The sequence below is a fragment of the Molothrus ater genome, chromosome 20 (genome assembly GCF_012460135.2).
Source record: "Molothrus ater isolate BHLD 08-10-18 breed brown headed cowbird chromosome 20, BPBGC_Mater_1.1, whole genome shotgun sequence".
Classification (NCBI taxonomy): domain Eukaryota; kingdom Metazoa; phylum Chordata; class Aves; order Passeriformes; family Icteridae; genus Molothrus; species Molothrus ater.
In genome coordinates this window covers 7,453,508-7,472,674 of record NC_050497.2, presented here as the reverse complement: position 1 = coordinate 7,472,674, position 19,167 = coordinate 7,453,508, and the positions used below count along the sequence as shown (strand labels likewise).

Sequence of the window (19,167 nt, the reverse complement as noted above, 5' to 3'; positions counted from 1 at the left end):
CTGCTCTGCATGTGTCTGCAACCAAAGAGAAACACCAGCGGCCCAAACAGCTGCACAGCCGTGCACATCAGCTCTGTCATGCAATGCAGTGACACTGGGATGGATGAGGCCAACAGTTGCTTTGGGTTGATGATCACAATTCCATGTTTTCCATGTCCATGCAGCCAATACTGATAGTTAAAACATATGAGCAGCTGTCAGCTCTCAGTTTCTCTTTATAGAGGGAGGTGACTGCTGCCCACTAACCCTAAGCCTGTGCCCTGAGCTACAGCAATGAGCTAAAAGCTCATCCCTAACTGGGGAAGTCCCTTCCAGCACCCTCACAATGGTGGGGTTTCCTGGCTCTCCTGATTAATTTCAGGTCACAGTGCTCAATAATCCCAGCACAAGCCAGTGCAGGTACCTAGATACCCTGAGAATTTGTCTGCTCTGTGGTCTAGGATACAGGTTTGTGTTGCTTAACTCAGTAATTGGTGGCTGCAGGCTTGGGAGCTTGATGGAGGCAACTTTAGTGATTAAAAATATCAGTCATTAATAGATAAAGTAGGGATGCACTTTCCAATGTCCCAGGCTGGTGTATTCATAAAATAGCTGCTAATTAAGGACACTGTATTCCTGCACTTCAACTATAAAGCACAGTTTGTGATGGCAGTAAGCCCATTGAAATTGGTCATTACCATATTAGCCCGACTCTTCTTTGAGCCATTAACTAATAAAACAGTCATTGGCTGCTTTTAAATGATATTACAATGTTGGTTTGTTTAACAGCACAGCCTTACACTCCAACAGCTGCTGTGGGTGCTGCACCAACCTCACCAGGCCAGGCTCAGGGCTGGGGCTGTCCTTGCAGCATTTGCTGCTTGTTCCTTGGTTGTGGCCACTGTCACAGGTAACCTGGGCAGAGCTGATGTCCAAATACAGCCTGTGGGGCTCCTGGCAGGGGGATGCTCATCTTTGTTAGGCTTCATCAGCCTTGTAGTAGTCAGGGGGATGTTTTCCCAGCTGAGAGCCTTTCCCAGGGCTGGGAGCTGCCCATTTGTCCCTTATGGGGTAGGACAGTGGGGGTTGTGCCCAGTAGTGCTGTGCACATCAGGGGAAAGCTTTGCTGGACTGTTCCCACCTTTTTCTTCACCACGTGCTGGACTCTGGTCCGGGCTCTCTGCTCCTCCATCCACAGCTCCTTGTATCTGTGTTGCATGAGGTCAAAAAAGGGAGTGGGAGGCCTGGAAAACATTGAAAAGACACCAATTTAATCTTTGCCTCCTTGTGCTGGTTCACATCTCTGCTCCTGGAAAGCTGGACTGGTGAGAACATCAATAAAGACTTGCACTGGGAAAGGATTTCTCCTCCTCAGGAAACCTCAAAATCATTTGCAGTGAAAACATCTCTGGTAACCTGTGCCAGAACTGGAACAATTGCAGAACCTTTTACAGGGCAGGTTTCAGCAGCTCTGTCTGAGCCCTGGAAGGACCACAGGGCACCACAGGCTGCAGCTCAGCTTTGGGCCCTGCTGGAGCTTCAGGAGAGCCTCTCCAAGCTGGTACCCAATGGAGCAGCTCTGGTTGGTTTCCCTCCAGGGGAAGAACCCCTGGGTGCAAAGTTTTGCTAAAATAACACTGCTTTTGCTATTGAAATCTCTCTGGTGTGGTGCACCAAAGGCTGCAAATGTGCAGTGATGGATGGGGTGAGAGGAGTAAGTGCAGTCCTAAGCAGTCTGAGTAGGGCTAAAAATGGACCCAATGCAGATGGTCAGGGGTCTGCAGCAGAAAGGGGAGCTGAAATGCTGAGCGCTGGTTTGGAGCCCCAGCTGCACAGAGCAGGTGCATTTGCCCCTTGAAAGGGGATTTCAGAGAACAAGGAGGAGACAGCAGAGGGGAGGAGCTGCACAAGACCCAGGTTCTAGGAAAAGGCAGTTGCTTGTTGGCCAGTGCCCCATTCAGCTGCTCTGAGCTGGCATTAGCCTGACCAGCTTGTGGCAAAGCTGCAGCCTGAAATTGTTGAGCCTTGCTCCTTGCAAGTGAGGATACTTCATCAGCCACCATGGGAGGCAGAGCTGGCAGTGGCAGGGACAGCAAATCAGTAATTCCCATGGTCCTGCTGCTATTCCTTTACCCCAGAAGCAAACACCTGAGGGTGATGGAGGACCTCAAGCTCAAGTTTCATTGGTCTTGTCCTTGCACACCTTGCTAAGGAGGGACTTTTCCGATCATGGCAGCAGCTGATGACTGTGGGGCTCTCATCTCTAGCTCTGCTCCCACCTGTAGCCTGCAGAGCCAGGGCTGTTCCTGCCTGTGCAGACCAACTGCAGGACACTGGGGACTTGGGGGAGCTGCTGGGCTGTTTCTGGGCCACCAGCTCCACCTGTTTCTGCAAAGAGCCCACATGCCATAGAGTGAGCTGGTGCTTTGTGGTTTATGGCAGGAGTGGGTCCAGAATTGACAGCTGCCAGCTTTTAGCAGCCTGGAGAATCCTTGATGATCACCGAGGGCGCCAGCAGCCTGTATGCAAATAGTAACTCTTCTGTTTCTTGTTCCTTCACCCCTGTGGTGACTTTTATTACTTAATTATTGCACACCACATGCTTCAAAACAGCCTAATCTATGGTTGTGTTTTCTAATGATGCTGGATGTGCAATCCAGCAATATCCATCCCAAGGGGACATTCATATCAGAGGAGACATCCTTCTGCAGGCCTCCTGTTTCATAGATCACATGCTGCAGGGCTTTTCAAGCCTTTGCTTGCAAATCAGCTCTGCTGCTCCAGACCATTATCTGGAGACACCCAGTGCCAAAGGCAATGCTGACATTTACCCTTTGTCCCCTCTTCTTTCCCCTCCTTCCCTTCCAGTTTGGCATGTCATGCTGATCACAGCTGGGCAAAATATTTAAAAGGTTAAAAGGTGTGGCAATCCAGTGGTAAAGAGTGTTATTATCTGTTTGGGTCTCCAGTCTTGTGGTGTGGTGTAAATGTTGGTATTCCTGACACCAGCACATGCTGAGCATTGCTTGTTTGCTGCTGTCCCTTAGCTCTCCAAGGCAGGAGCTTTCCTGGTGTGCAGGAATAGCAGGGAGGGATGCAGGAAAGCACTAAGCCTTTGTGTGCAGTCTTTGATTATTGATTTTTGGAGGTTTTTTTTTAAGTTGAATGTATTTTCACATCTCTATGGAGGTGACTTTTACCATCTCCAGTGGACCAGCCAGTTGGTGACTGATGGTCCACAGCTGGCTTGTAAGTAAATGCTTGAAAGGACACATTTGGGTTGGTGCTCTTCAGAGATCCTTCCCTGCCGTGTGATTAATCACATTTAAGTCCTGATCCAGCAAAGTATAGAATCATGCCTGGAATGATGCACACATGAACTGCCTCTCTGAAATCTCTGGGAATGACTCCTGTGCTCGGTAATCCACACAAGCCCTGCTGGGGCTGAGGCTTCCTCTGGCTTTTCCTCCTTTGAGAGAAGCTCTGAGACAGTGGGGAAGAGCAGGGGACATCAGGGAGCACCTCTTTAAGGTGACTGCAGAGATCTCAGCGAGGTGGCTTTTCCTTGGTAGGTCAAAGCCTGGTCTCAGCAGAGGGATGGGGAATTTGGCCCCGATATCGGCGCTGCCTTGGCAGTGTGACAGCTCTGACTCGCAGCTGGCTTTGGGAAAATGTCCTTTAGCCTTGGTGTTACTTAAGGACAGGGATCAATGGCTGGTGTGCTCCCTTTCCTTTTGTCACCCTGCCCAGATGTGGCTCCTGAACAGGGAGGGTTTTGCTGTTGATGTCTGCGGATGCTGCGGGGAAAGCGGAGGAAGGAAGCATCCTCTGGAAATGCTTATTGCACATTAAAACCCATCTCATTCACAGTAACTCAGATCTCCTTGTTTTGGCACAAGCACCCTGCCACAGAAAGGAAAGGCAAAGAAGTTCTGATAGGATGTAACAAATTATTTATAATTGTTGGGGAAAAAAATACTCATCTGCTTCCTTTTATAGTCAAATAGTTGGAGCCACTTCTAATGCTGACATTTCCTAAATATTTTAAAATTTATCTGTGCACATTTTCAAAACTATTATCCCTGAAACAGTTCCTGTCTCTTTAATAGAATCTCTCTAATTTACTTTCAAGAGTCAGGGTACAGACCTATTTTCAACTGAAATGACAAGCACCTGCTAACTTGGTTATACAATGTGGAATTCTAGTCTGCCAGACATCCCCTGGAAAAGAAGCTGCAGCCTCCTAATAGGCTACTTTACTGTGAAAACAGTGTTAAAAAGTATAATAAAGTATTAACAATATTAAAATAAAACAGTGTAGGCCTTAAATGAGCTACAAACTAGTTAAATCTATTCCATTCAATATGAGCCATCAGTGCTTTGCAGCTGATACCTCGGAGCTGGGATTTATCTAAAATGAAGGCACCAGGGAGATGCAAGAGAAATGGTAATTATAATTTGCAAACATTAGGCTGACACTTTTTTTGTGTATGTGTGTATAAATCCTGACAGCTGTGATTTGTGCCAATGCCAAATAGTGCTCCAACGTGCAGGTAAGGGCTCACTTTGTGGCAGGCTCTCCTCAGAGCAGCAGCTCATTAAAACTTTGGAGAAGGAGAAGTTGCCGAAAACAGGAAGGCATCAGAACCATCTGAGAGGTTTTTGGTACACGCTTGTTGAAAGGCGTTTGAGAAGAGAGCCTTGGGTCTGACAAACTGGAATTTTAGTACGCCTCCCCGTTCACAGTGGGGCAAAATAATTGGTCATCAGTGACTACTAATTTGGTTTAGTAGCCAGAGGCACTTTTTTTCTTCCCAGAAAATCAATGACAGTGCCGAGGTCTGTTCAACGTGATTCAGCTCAAGACGGGTCCTCATTTAGCTCTTGATGCTTCTTCCACTGGAGACAGCTATTTTGTTAAAATAAAATTAAAATCTATCCATAATACTGAGCTCAGGGAGCCTCGCCCGTCAATGCCATGCTGCTCTTGAGGTTTCAAGGTTGTCAGTCTCCCCTCAAACTTATTTTCAAAGGTTTATACATCAGCTGCAAAAAAAGGTGCTTGGCTAAAGTGGGTGCAAAGGACTTTGCTCAGGAAGGGGCTTTACATCAACTTGAAAGGTGCAATCAATTTGATTGCTAAGTTCTGTTGCAAAAGGGTAAAAACTTGACTTGCGAGTGCTTTTTTTTTTTCCTGTATAATTCGAAAGCACGTAAATATTTCAGTGCAGAGCTCTGCCCATGGGGTTTGTGTGTGGCTCTGCAGCCAGGGCAGTGCTTTTCCTGCTGCTGGAGCAGGGAGCAGAGGATGGGTGCCACTGCTCCAATCCCAGTGGCAGCTTCCAGGCTGCAGGATCTGGCCCTGCACAGCTGCTCATGCAACAGATCCATCACAGAATGGAATGTGTCCATGCCTGTGACATTAAAATTGTGTTGCTGCACCACTGTCTATGCTGAAACTTTAACCCTTCCTAGAAAGGTTAATGAGGTTACAGGGGGATTTAGTTCTTGTTGCTGTCCTTCCACCTAAGATGTGTTTTTGCTGCACAGTCAGGATCTGGTTTTGGGGCCTTCAGTCCCCAGGAGACACAGCTACAGGGGCACCACTTCTATATTCTATATGCTGGGAAGGATTTGTCCTGTGACAGAAGTGTCCATATAGAATCTCCCAGCAGAACCAGCTCCCACCAGCTCAGGTTGGTTTCTTATAGAACCAGTTTCTTATAGAATGGTTCTTAAAGGACCATTCTTTTCTATAGAATTAGGGTTGGAAAAGATCGTCAAGGTCGAGTCCAGCCTGTTTCTTACTGGGGAAGAGTTTGGTCTCCAGCACCCCTGGACTGTGAGGCTCCTTGGGGCAGCTACCATTGGGATTAACTCCAGCAGATAAAGCTCAAGCTGGGGTCTGTGATTCTGTTTGGGGCCGTGGGGTATCCCCAGTGTAGGCAGCAGTGAGGTATTAGTGCTCAGGTCCCTCTGCCCTAAAAGGGGGCTGAGAGCAGAGGGAAATGCAGGTTATGGCTCCCTTGCAGGGCTGTATTGGCTCCTGCCTCCCTGGTTACTGATGGGCTGCAGGTAGCAATCTATCTCCCATTAATTTGTCTCTGTGTAGCCCAGCAGGAAGCTGGGGTATGATTACAGCTCTGGCTCCTGTGTGAGAGCCGGCACGGCCCCGGCATCCCCCTGCAAACTGCGGGCTCTGCCTCGCCTTAATTGTTCCCCTTTGGCCCCTGGACCTGTCTCTTCTAACAAGGGCTGCGAGGAGGGCCGAGGTAATTGAAGCACTTAACCACACTCCCCAGCACTGCCTCCTGCAGCTAATTAGGAAAGAGGGCCGCTGGGCTCTTCATTATTTCTTTTAATTGTTTGTGGGTTTTGCATAACAGTGAATGGCAGAAGAGGGATGTGCAGTTAGTGGGCGAATCCTTGACTTTGAAATTTGTATAAAAGGTCACTTACAATTTGTTAAGGCTTTCATAAGGGGGAATTCAATTAGCAGCTGGAAGTCCCTGCACACACGTGTGTGGGTGTGTTTGTGAGGAGAGGGAGACATGGCAAAATGAGCTGGGTGTGAGTCCAAAGGCTCCTGGTTTTCCTAAACAGCTTGTGGAATATACAGTAAAGTTATAGCCCCCCTACAGCTTTATGCTTCTCTAAATAGATCCTGGCAATAAACCCATGGAGAGGCCCAAAAGATTATTTTTAAATGATCTCCACTTGTCCTCGCTTTCCATTAACTATTGAAGAAAATAACAAGAGAAAAATTGGTAGAAAACACTCAGGGACCAATTTTTTTTTGCAGTCTTTGGGCTGGCAAAACTCTCAGTTGCAATAGTGGGTCTTCCACTCGTGTGGCAGCAGCAGGATCTGAGCCTCCAAAGCACTGATTACTCTGAATTTCTGAAGCTTCTTTACAATCCTTGTAATTTGGGTGAGGAAATAACAATATAAATTATTTCACCGTGGGCAGCCAATGAGGCAGTGGCTTCTCCTAAGTGTCAGAGGATCTGTTATTTTGCTCAGAGGGCTCATATGTATAGAACAGTAAAAAGAATAAAATCCATTGTAAACATGCACTTTAAAAGATTTATCAGATGCTCATAGCTGTACTTAGGAGTACACATGGTTACAAGAGCACCAATTTGCTTTACTATTCCCTCCCAGGCCCAGTGAGATGTTTGCTTGCACTGGTCCTAAAAGCACATATGGAAACCTGTGTCTGGCTGTGAAGACACCGAGCCAGCTCTCACCCATTAAATAACTGGCTTGACAAGCTGGAATTTGTGTGCTAGCATTGATTTTAGGGTTGAAGATGCCCTTCGGCTGATTTAATTGAAGATAATTTAGGTTTGCCTTCAACACATTTGTCTACTGTTATCTGCTGTTATCCTCTGAGAAACTCAGGTGGGATGTGATTGTGGGACAGAGCTCTTCTGCCTGGAGGTCCAGATCTATGGCTGAGAGTGAACAATGCTCAGTCTGCAGCCATCAACAAATGCAAAATATCCAGAGAAAAACCAAGAAAAAACCACTCCAATGCTGAGCAAAAGAAATCAAAGCACGAGGTCTTCCCCTTGACCTCCATCCCATGCTTGAATCTCTCTGGCTGGGTGGGAACATGACTTTGTTTGAAAGGAAAAGATGTTGATGAGGGCTGAAAAGCTTTGTTTTCACAGAAAGGATTCTGTGATTATTCCCCCCTGACCCAGGTTTTCATTGAACAGGCTGAAAAAGCGAAAGTTGGCAAAGAAAAAGGTCCACTTGTGGCCAGAAGTAGCTCTAGATGGTAAAACATTGGAAGAAATTCTTCAGCTGGCTGTAATCAATGGAGATAAACCCACAGACAACAGCCAGTCTGTGTGAGAGTAAATTACTTTCCTATTCAGTGTAAACCAATTGATAATAAGGGATCTTAATCTGTCCTTCAGATCTTTTTTTCCCCATTTCTATGGCTGATGTGCAGGACCTGAACCTTATGCCAAACCATGACTTGGCTGTTTATTTTCTCTTAAACCGTCAGCCTGAGGCAGTCAGAAACTCGTTCAGCAAGCAAATCACCGCTCTGGAGGGGAATCAGTATCTTCATGGTGCACTCAGGGTTTTTTGGAGGGTGTAACAGCTCCTCCTGCCCCAGCAGATGCTGCAGGCACCACCAGCACCATGGATGGGGCTGGGAGCTCTATGACCACACACCCAGCCTGGAATGTTTCCAGGAGAAGAAAACTACCCTTGAAATAGAAATTCTTATCTTAGCAGTGTGAGAATGGTGGCAGAGGCACCAAGTGCCTTTCAGTGTGGGATTGGACAGGATGTGTAATTAATTATCTGAGCTGCTGGGAGCCCTGTGTTTTTACCTTGGTTGCGTTTCTCTGTCGCCATGAGCCTGACAGTGATTCCACTCACTGGGTTATATTTTTATAATCTCTTTTGTCAGTCCTCAGGGTTTGTTTTTTCCCTGTAAAACTTTTTTTGCCCTAAACTTTAGGATTTTGGTGGCTTTACACTCCCTTTGTCTTCCAGTGATCATGGGTCAGATGCACACTTGCTGTAATATTAAATTTTATTGCCTGTCCAGCTTTTCCTTGTGGATTCTTCCCAGTAACACATTATTTCCTTGACATCTTTGCAGCTGGTCTACATCTAGATTAGCTTTCTTTCAACAGCCATATGTTAGCAACTTGAAATGTTCTTTAAGTCTCTCAAAAATAAACCTATCAGTGGAAATACCTCAGCGCCTCTTGAGCAGCTTTCTAAACTTTGTTCTGGCTGTGTGCAAACAGCACAGCCACTTTGGGTAGAGAGGCCACTTGCTGAGCAGAACGTGAGCAAAGAAATCTCTCTTCTCAGGGAAGGTGAAAGATTGGGATGGCTGCAAATGATACCAATTAAAGAGGAGGTACTGGGTAACTGATGCCCTTGGCCAAGTGTAACAATTTGAAGAAGAGAGATTGCAGTGACCAAACACTTTGGAGAGGTGAGTTTGCTGCAGGGACATGATGAAAACAGCTGCCAAAGGATTAGGAGCAGTTTTAGAGAATGGGAGGTGGATTCGAGGCAGGAGATGAAGACAGAAGGAAAATGGGCTGTAAAATTCAGGAAAGGGACAATTGAAGAGAAGGCAGACAGTGGCGGGGGGGCCTGGCAGGAGCCCTGGGGATGACAGAGTGCCAGGGAAATCCTGCCAGCACACCCAAGGTCAGCCCAACCTCCAGGCCAACTGCCAAGTGCATGGCAGCCCGTGGGAGGCAGGGTTATGGCCACGCAGGCTTTGGAGCAGGTACAGGATGGCAGAGCATGGCTGTGCACTCCTCCTGCCCAGGAACAGGTTCTGGGGCACAGCAGGCAGATTTGGGATGATCCCCAAGAGGTGGCTGGAAGCTTTTCTCTCCTGGCAGGGCTGGGCAGTGTGTCCATGCTGAGGGTGCACTCTGCCCTGCTCACTCCTGGGGACAGAGCTGGTGCTCGGGGTACCAGCTGTGTGCTGGAGTGTGCTGGCTTCAGACTCCTTGTGTGACCTTGCACAGATCAATAGCATCCAAAATCCAGCTGTAGACAGCAGCCACGTCTTTGTGTTTACTTCTTGTTCCAAAAATGATCCTTTAATATTGGCTGATTTCAGTACACAGGGAAGCTCAGCCAGAAAAGGTGGTCAGGAGGATGAATGTAGGTCTGGACACCTCCTGAGGTTTCCAGATGCACCTTGAATAGCAGGCTGGAGTGACACCAGTGAAGATCCTGGAGTCTTCACAGACCCTCTATGCCTTTAGGTCTCCAGTATCATCAAACACCAGCCCTGCAGCCTCCTCCTTGTAAAACAAGGTCATTATTGCAGAGTATGGGGCTGGACACACCTGTGGGGTTATTTTGAATGAAAAGACCTGGGAGGACAGCAGCCCTCAGCAGCTCTGTAATGATCCACAGAGCATGTGGATGGGGTTTAGCTCCTGGAGGGGACTGTCAAAGATGGGAATTCTCCTTGGAAGATGAGCCTGTGGAGCTGTGTGTGGTGGGGAGGAGGGCTGGGAGAGCTGAAGCTGAGCCTGTGAGCCCAGTGCCTGCACTCAGGGTCCTCTCTGCAAAGTGCTTGCACAAGGCAGCTCCTGTGGAGCTCAGAGCATGAACTGGGGGAGCCTGGCTGGAGGATGCCCCACGGGGGAGGCTGGGAGCCCACCCCATCCTCGTTACTGCTGACCTTGGCACGAGCACTCCCTGCTGATGGATCGGCTCTGGAGCCGGACAAGCCCCTGGGGAACCACTGCATTATCTGTTATGTTCCATCAGTGCCTCCCCTGACCCCTCCCAGCTCCAAATGCCACAGGCATCAGGGAAGGAATAAATCTCTGTCTGCTACTGAGAGAGAGAAGGGAGCGAGAGCAGGAAAAAGGAGAGATGAAAAATGTCCTTTTTATGACTCTCACAACAAAGCTGGCCACGTGATTGGTAGCAAACATTACTCTGGGAAAAGGGAGGGAGAGAATAGGGGGGGAAATCAGCAAAAAGCAGCACTGCTTCTCTCCCCTGGAAGGTGCCCAGGGGGAATATAGAGGGGTATGGGTGACCTTTGAAGGTAAATATCCCAGGAAAAGAAAGGAAAGAGGCCTCAAAGCTTCAGAGAGCTCGCTGCAGTGTGTGAGGCTGCCTGGTAAAACGCTGCACACGCTGTGAGCAGAAAGCAGAGGCACAAGAGATCTGAGTTAGAGCAGCAGCAGGGCCAGGCACTGATTAACAAGGCACTAATAGCAACCACAGCTTTGTTTCTATTTGGGATGATGCAGGAGAGCTCCAACCTGTGAGCCTAGGGAGAACTCCTGACCCTGGTGTCTCCGGGAGACAGAAGCCTTTAGCAGCACAACCCAGGGCCTGAGGAGGGGCTGGAGATGAGTTGCCAGGGCTCAAGAAGCCCCTTGTCCATTACCCAGTGACCCCAGCCACGTTCCTGTGACAGTTATTTGGGTTATTTGAGTTATTTGGGTTCCCAGGGAAGCAGCCCAGCCCTGAGGCTGTGGGATGGCACCAGCTGCAGTTCCCACTGTGCAGAGAGCTGCAGACTGGGCAGGGTCTGCACTGGGGTTCTGGGCTGTCCCAGAGCACCCCATCATCAGGCTGGGTGTCCCAGCTGCTTCCAGGGCCATGGGAAAGCACCTTTGCTCTCTGGCCTCCTCAGCCCCACCGTCAGTGCTGGGGGATGACAGGCAGGTGCTGTTCTTGCTGAAAAATTCACTGCACCCGAGATGTTAATAGACCTCTAGATCAGATCTGTTACTTCTTGAAGACATGAAGTGCTTGGAGTTGTGAAAAAAGACCTTTTGCCAGTTTTCTTCTGCCCCCAGACAAGCACGTGCCTCACTTGGGAGCACCTTCCCAGGCAGCAGCACTGAGATCTCAGTGAAACAGGGCTTAGAGTCCAAACCCAACTGAAATCCATGGACAACCAGGTCATTTTTAGGAAGATGGGTCTTGCTGTCACCAAGGATCAGCTTTTCCTGGGAATGCTCACCAAAGCTGGTCTCTCTAACTTGCCAGTCATGGAAAAGTGTGTTAAACTCCCACTTTTACTGAAATGCCTGTAACAACTCCTTGATAATCCCAGTAATTTGGTTTTATCTATAATGTGCTTTTAAAGTAAAGGGATAAATACAATCAGTCTGCATAAAAGGTAGCTATTAAGCAGCAGGCAAGTTGTACAATAATAACTTTCAATTAAAGCCCTTTCTCACGACTTCTGCCATTGTGGGGTCTGCAGATTTTCCTTAAAACTTTTGAAGGATGCCTGGGCTTCTTACAGGCAGCCATTTAACCTCCGTTTATGAAGAAATAAAGCAAAATTGATGTTGATTTTGGCCTACATTGGGGGATACTTTTGCAACATAAAAGCCCTTTTGCCTGCAATTTGCCGAGCAGCCCTGTCACAGGGATGAGGGCTGATACTGATAAAGATAAAGCTTTATAGCTGGGGCATTTGCAGCTAACAGCAAGCTAATGCTACATTTTCATTTTGATGCAATTAATGTTAATGTCTGCTACGAAAATTGTCATTAAATACCATTTTAAAATCCATTCAATTTGCATATGCAAAGCCCATTTACTATCATGTAAAATACACGGTGCCGTTCATCATGTCTTTTCTCTAGAATTTGTAGCTGTTATTTTTCTGGTAGTGATTATTATCAAGCTCTTAAAATAAAAACCTAATGTCTGGTCCAGACCTGCACAGAGCAAGAAACCCCCCTGGGCTCCAGCAGTAGCAGGACTTTGAGAGGCTTTGAGCACTGGTTTGTGCTGGAGTTGCACTGGCAGGGAGAAGATTTTTTACCTCTGTCCTGCTCCATTCCCAATTTCTGCCCAATGCAGAGCAATGAACTAAGTGGGAAAGAGGATAAAGAACTTTGAACTGATCTTTAACTCCACCAGAGTATTTCTACCAGTGCAGACAGGTAGAAATGCTGTTGCTCTGATTTTCTCACCCTGGGATGCCAATTTTCTGGCTGACAGCTCTTCATATTCCTTTAGATTAAAGGGTTGGTATTGAAGATATTTTTAAGAGGCTTCAAGCCCATAATACTTCAGGTGAAATGAAGTTGTGTTGTGGCAGGTATGTTAGATTCAGGTAGTTGATTATCTGACAGGAGTGTTGTAGGAATGTGCCCCCTGTTGACGGAGTGACACAACTATCATTTGTCTCCTTAAAAAAGAAAGAAAGCCTAGAAGTTTCTCTCCTCAATTAGGTAAAAAGACACCTCATAGGATCTGGGGGACTTCACCTCAAACTTAAGGATAGCCAATTGGACAGGAGCCAAAAAGTCCTGGCTGAGCAATTTACTAGAAAAAGAAAAGAACAAAGGAACTAATTGCATTTGTGGGGTGTTTTACCAGGAGCAAGAACCACTTGCACCTGGGTTGGGTTTTCTCTGTAAAGAGTTCTGTTATTTTGCCTTTTATTAAAACTTTTCTGTTTCCAATACTACTAGAGAAGTCATCCTGCTGATTTTATGCCTTCTAAGGTAGCTGAGCTCTCTTGGTGTGATATAAACGTCCAAGAGCTTATGAGACCTGGCTGGAGGAGACCATATATCAGAGTGTCATCACACATGGATGTGATGCTGTGACTCAGCACATCCAGGTTCAGGACGTTTCTCTTTTGGGTCTGTGGTAGCTGAGACTGGGGAGGGATGTGAGGGTAGGTGTGGAAACCCAGGGCACCAGGAATATTTCTCTGTTTGCTCTGGGCTGCCCTGACCCCTAAAGGAGCACTAACTTTAACCCTCATTCATAGAAAAAGTTTCCTAGATGTCGATATAGTGTGAATTAAACTCCTAGATGTCAAAAGTGTGAAATAAATTATAAAGAGTAGTGTAAGTGTACCACTTAGTGAAAAAATTAAGTTTTGAAATTTTTAGTATGCTGTAGATAGAAGCAAAATAGAAAGCAAAAGTGTCATCCTAAGTTTCTTTTTCATGCTTCTTCTTCTTCCTTCTTCTTTGTAAGTTTAAGTAGCATTTTGTAATTAAGCAAAAAAGTCCACATTGCAAACTTTTGAAATCAGTTATTGAGTTAAAAAAAAAAAATCCGTGTCAGTTCTTAATTAGATAGTTTAGTCTTAAAAAAAGCTTGTAACAAAAAATTGTTAGCCATTTTGTGCCTTCTAATAAAAAGCTGCCAAACTCACAATAATAAAACCATTTTACTAATAAAAAATAATAAACAATTAAAATTAAATATTAAAAATTAAATGTAAAATATAAAACAAACAATTAAAAACATTTAAAACAATTATAAAATACAAAATAACCAATTTACAAAATATGAAATAAACAATAAATATAAAATTAAAATAAACAATTAAAATCAAATCCAAACACAAATTACTGTCTCAAATACCTTCAATCCAAACCCAAAAAAAAATGATACCCCCACAGGTAGGAATGGATAATTTCATCCCGAGGAGGGCCCTTACCGTGGTGGCTTGCCAAAGGTCATGCCTGGGGGTGCCTTGCCCCCATATCTGAGGATGCCCTTGTCCTTGCAGCGGATGTCCATGTAGCCATAGTACAGAGCAAACTCCCTGGCTGTGGTGCAGCCTTCATCCACAGCTGCACGGCCCATGGCCACGAAATCCCGGGGCATCACCCTCTTACGGGGGTGGGCCTTGGCCTTCACTGCGTCCCAGTGGCCTATGGCTGGAAGGAAATCGAGACAAAGAGGAGGCAACTTGGTTAAAACCTTGATTGATGTGTGTGTGCTGTGCATGGGGGTCTTGTGGGGCTCAGGTTCATGGCCATGAAGTCCTGGGGCATGAGCCTCTTATGGGGGTGAGCCTTGGCCTTCACTGAGTCCCAGGGGCCTATGGCTGGAGAGGGAAGGAAATAGAGACAAAGAGGAGACATCTCAGCTTCTGTTTAGGAAAGCTGACTGATACTTGTGCACCATGCATGTGGGGCTAAGGTTCATGGCCACAAAGTCCTGGGGCATGACCCTTTTACAGGGATGAGCTTTGGCCTTCACTGAGTCCCAGTGCCCTATGGCTGGAAGGAAATAGAGGCAAAGAGGAGGCATCTAGGATAGCTTCTGTTTGGGAAAGCAGATTGAGGTGTGTGCACCTTCATGGGGGTCTTGTGGGGCTGAGGTTCATAGCCATGAAGTCCCAGGGCATGACCCTCTTATGGGAGTGGGCCTTGGCCTTCACTGAGTCCCAGTGCCCTATGGCTGGAAGGAAATAGAGACAAAGAGGGGACATCTCAGTTAGCTCCTTTTGGGAAAGCTGATTGATGTGTGCACTGTGCATGGGGGTCTTGTGGGGCTCAGGTTCTTTTTGTGAGCTTCATACCCCATCCCACTGCATCCCATACCCCATCTGAATTGAATCCTTCTCACCCTCCACCCTGGCTTGCTCAGCATGTCTGATTTTACAGGGAAATTGTCCCTGAGAGCACAAAGCAGGAGCCCTGACAAAGTTATGACAGTGCCCAGGTGCATCACATTTTGCAGGTGCATCCTCCCTGACTGGGCTCTGTGTGAGCCTCTGAAAGTTTCTAATGTGACAGAGAAACTTCACTGGTCACCAAGCAATTGGGGTAATATTAATGAAAGTGGGTAAATGTTGGAGTTCTGCACTTCCAGCTTGATGAGAAGTATTGAAGAGCCATGGGAAGGAGAGAAGACTTCCTTCTAGCATTAGGATTTTGTTGCAGGTCTGTGTTTTAGGGGCAGTGTCCTACCTTCAGGGACTCCTCCATCTCTCTTGTGCATGTACATCCCATAGGTAAAATCAGGGCCTGGCAGGGAGTAGCAGTTTCTCATGGGCTTTCCAAGTTCTGGCTGCAGAAAAAGGAATAGAGAAGCCTATGGAACATTAATAGAGAAACATAAAGACATTTTCTGATAAGATAAAGCCCCTGAAAACAGAAGTTTGTAGTAGAACACAGCCACAAGTACCAGCAGTGTCCATTTGGCAAGGGCTTGAATCCCACTGCACGAGTGAGTGCCACAGTGCAAAAAGGAGCTGAAGCCTAAAGAATGCTAAATTCCACACAAGTTAGGTTTTGAGTTATAAAGAGACCTAGCTTTGCTGGAAATAGGGATCCTGACTCAATAGATATGGACTTGAAGTCTTCTTGTTTGGTTAATCTCTCCTTTGGTGGGGATGCCAAGCTGTGGTGTCTGCAGCTAGTCTTAACTTTACTTTGAGTTATTTCATTTCCAAATTGTGCATCCTCCCAAAAAACTGACATAAACTTCCCCAGGCACAATCACATGGATGCTCCTGCCTGGGAATAACCAAGACACAAGGCATACTGGAGGAGGAGGAGGATAAGGCGGATGAAGAAGGAAGAGTAGAGCCTGGGCTTTATAGCACAGAAAAAAAAACTTCAGCTCAATAATATAATTTCAGTTTAGTTTTCAAATGAACTCTTCCCCAGCTCATGTGTGTCCCAGCCTGGTGGTGTCTGTGGGATTAACTGACCTCCCCTCACCCTTTTGTCTCCACCCTCCCATCTCCATGGTGAAGTCACTGCAGGATGTGTCTTGAAACCTCATTGCTGCTTGAAAGGGAGGGCAGGGGAGAGAGCCTGGCACAGGGAAAGCTGGAGCAGAGTCCCAGGAGCCCTGAGGGCAGGATGTGGCTGCTTTGGGACTGGTTATTTTCCATGGGAAGGGTGTCAGGAGAGCTGGGGTGTTGTAGGTGTTGGCAGGTCTTGTTTGGAGAATGAAAGTGCTGAAATACCACACTGGTGCTTCTCATGGGTGAACACTGACATTGAGATGGCCATTATCACACTCTGGATCAGGAGCTGCTGAATCAAATGCAGCCCTTTCTGCAGAGACACAGTGAAAAAGAAGCAGCAAATGAACCACTTCCATCTTGCCACCATGGCAGGCTCAGGCTGTGCAGGTTGATAAGGGACCCAGCTCACTGGAGCTGCTTGTGTAGGAGCATTGTCCACACCAAAATTTTCCTTTTATTCCCAGTCAGCGCAGTGCAAACCCTGGCCAGGGCCTCAGAGCAGCCATGGCTCCCCTGTGCACTGCCAGCATGGTGGCTGCTTTCCAATGTGCTCTTCTGCATCACCCTCAGCTCAGGCAAACTCTCACTGAGCCAGTTTTACCTGGAGAGTGAGGGTTTATAACCCCTGTCCAGAACAGGCACCCTCCCAGAGGGCTCTGCAGTGAGGTCTCTAAAATGTGCTTGTAATTCCTCCAACTTTTACACTCCACACTCTAAAGGAGGTGTGCCATTTCTGCTGCTTTCAGAAGCACAGTTTCCCCAGAAAATGAGTTTTAGGGACCTGTCCTGTGTGAAACTGCAGCTCCTTTGTTGCAAGCAGCCCTTTCTAAAAGCCATCGAGCCAGGGATGTGATGCAAGCACGGCTGCATTTCCCCACATCCCTCCTGTGAGCCCTGAGCACAGGGAGGGACTGTCCCCTGTCCAGCACAAGGGGACTGAGTGGGGTTTTAGTGCCACCAGGGCTGCAGTGGCAGTGACAAACCCTGTGTGCACTCTGTGTGTGCCAGGAGCTTGTGCAAAGCACTGCCAGCTGGGATAAAGGAGCTTTCATTGCTGCTCTGCTCTTCCTGTATTTACAGCTATTTTTAGGGTGGTTGTGCAAAGGAAATGGTGGAATGTTCCTCAGATGCAGGAGAAAAGGCGTTTTCCTGGGATCACCTTCTGATAATGGATCAGGGAAGTGAGGTCAAAAATCTGCTGTGATAGCAAAGGTGTGTCAGATGGGAGAAAAATCACAGAGAAACTGCAGGGCAGGAGAGAGGTTTGTAACCTGTGGCAAAGCTGCTTCCAGACCCTCGAGTGCAGAACTCTGAAACTACATTTTAATTTATTTATTTAAAGGGTCCCTTCTGCAGAGCACCTGAAGTTAACACAGTTGGGTGTTTACTCCATCACAAAATGAGTGCATGCTGTTTCCTTTTATGATCAGGTGGCATTTTACAGTCACTTTGCACTGAATAAATAAAGCTGAAGGTGCTGGATAATTAATTAAAAAAAAAAAATGGTCCAATATGTTGAACATGGAGAGAATCTGTGCCTGAAGAAAAATCAGCGAGCTCACAAGACTCTAGTTGCCTGCCAACATTTTTTACCTACAAAAGCAAAGAAGGGGAAGGATGTAGCAGGAATGAATCCTGCTCAGTGTAATCCACAATTACAGCCTTTCTCATTCATAAATTAGCAAAATGCTGTTTCCAGCTCATGGGCTGGTTTCATTTGTTTGTCCTGAGGCATTATAGGTGTGCTCTGTCATGAAGCAGTGGGGAAACTGAGCCAAAGTTGATACAGAATGTCTCTTTTTTTTTCTTTCTCCCCCAGTTCCAGCACGGTTCCCTGTGTTCAGGTTTAGCCTGTCACAAAGCTGCTTGGCTGGAATACAGATCTGTCTGACAGCTGTGCCCATCAGCAGACAACTTCATTAAACCTCATTAAGATGTCATTTCTCTGCCTTATTTCCCACCTCTTGGCTCTAATTAAAACCGTCTCTCTCTGCATCCCAGGTGGTCCTAATTTTCTCTGGGTACCTTCTGCAAGTTTTCTCCCTTTACGACCTCAGTGAGGAAAATCCAGCATCCTAAATGCTGTTTATCCAGCCAGTTTGGAAAACATAGCTCTAGACCTTATCCTGAAGCATTCCCAGAGCACCCAGCAGAGATCAACACCTCTCAGGGCTATGAGAGATGAGTGCTGAGGCTTTGTTTGCTCTCTCAAACTGCCTTTAAGGGCTTGGCTGATGCATCCTTTCCCCTTGGACATGATAATTTCCCTGGTGTGTCTGGGCTGGGTTTGGAGGGTGCCATGCTCCCACTGGTCATGGTGCAGTGCTGGGGGTGTTTGATCAGTGGGGATCCCTTGGTTGGCTGAAAAGTGAGTGCTGTTGGGTGTACTGAGTGATCCTGAGCCTTTGCCAGGTAGTTTCTGATCTCTGCAGCCCTGGGCTTGAGCCCTGGATTTGTATTTAAGTGTTGGAGAATGTTTGCTGTGGAGGAGGAGGAAAGATCTGAAAGGGGTCTGTTTCTTGAGGTGGAGGCATTGCAAAGGTTTAAGGAAGTGCAAAATCTTTAAGGATTCCAGGTTTTGTTGCAAGACTTATTTGTGTTCTGTCCCCTGGTGTTCATGGCCCAGCAAAACACATTGCATCAATTTTCTGAAGATGACTGAGAGAGCTGGGAGACACGTCCATACAGAGAGGTACAGAAAGAGACTGAGATGTGGATTTTTAATCCCTGCCTCCCCAGCCTTTCCCTGGGAGGGGATGCTGGGCAAATCCCTGAATCCTCTGTGCTCCGACTCAGCCCCATCCCCTCCTCTCTGGCTCTGCCCTGTGGACACCTGCAAACTCTGTGCTGGTGCATTTTCAGCCTGCCAGGCCCTGCCTCCTTCCTACCTTCTGTTCCCCTTTTCATTACACCCCCTTGTACAGTAAAGCCTCCCGTCACGCTGCCATTACTATTATTATTGCAGATTTACTGCACTTGCAGAGTGAAGTGATTGCAGTGACAAGGCCCAGCATTTTTCCCTCCTTCCCCCCACGACAGCTTGAAATCAAGCCCTTCATTTGCATTTACATGATCTTGCTGTGCAGCTTATGAGATCGGGAGATTTATTTGCTACTTAGCTTGATGTTTGATTACACTCTAAGAAGGCAGTGAGCTACAAAGTGCAGGGATACATCAGAACTGAG

The 19,167-nt window shown here is 47.0% G+C and overlaps 1 protein-coding gene across 1 annotated transcript in view; it reads right to left on the bottom strand.

Annotated features, from left to right (window-relative positions):
• The window catches only part of CFAP77 (cilia and flagella associated protein 77), a 59,175-nt gene that overhangs the window by 10,420 nt on the left and 29,588 nt on the right, over nucleotides 1-19,167 (bottom strand). Inside the window, exons 2-4 of the mRNA XM_036394005.1 lie at nucleotides 15,195-15,294; nucleotides 13,934-14,156; nucleotides 1,121-1,223 (exon numbers count right to left, since the gene is read on the bottom strand). Of these exons, the coding sequence (XP_036249898.1) occupies nucleotides 1,121-1,223; nucleotides 13,934-14,156; nucleotides 15,195-15,294 (426 nt within the window). The remainder of the gene's footprint in view (nucleotides 1-1,120; nucleotides 1,224-13,933; nucleotides 14,157-15,194; nucleotides 15,295-19,167) is intronic.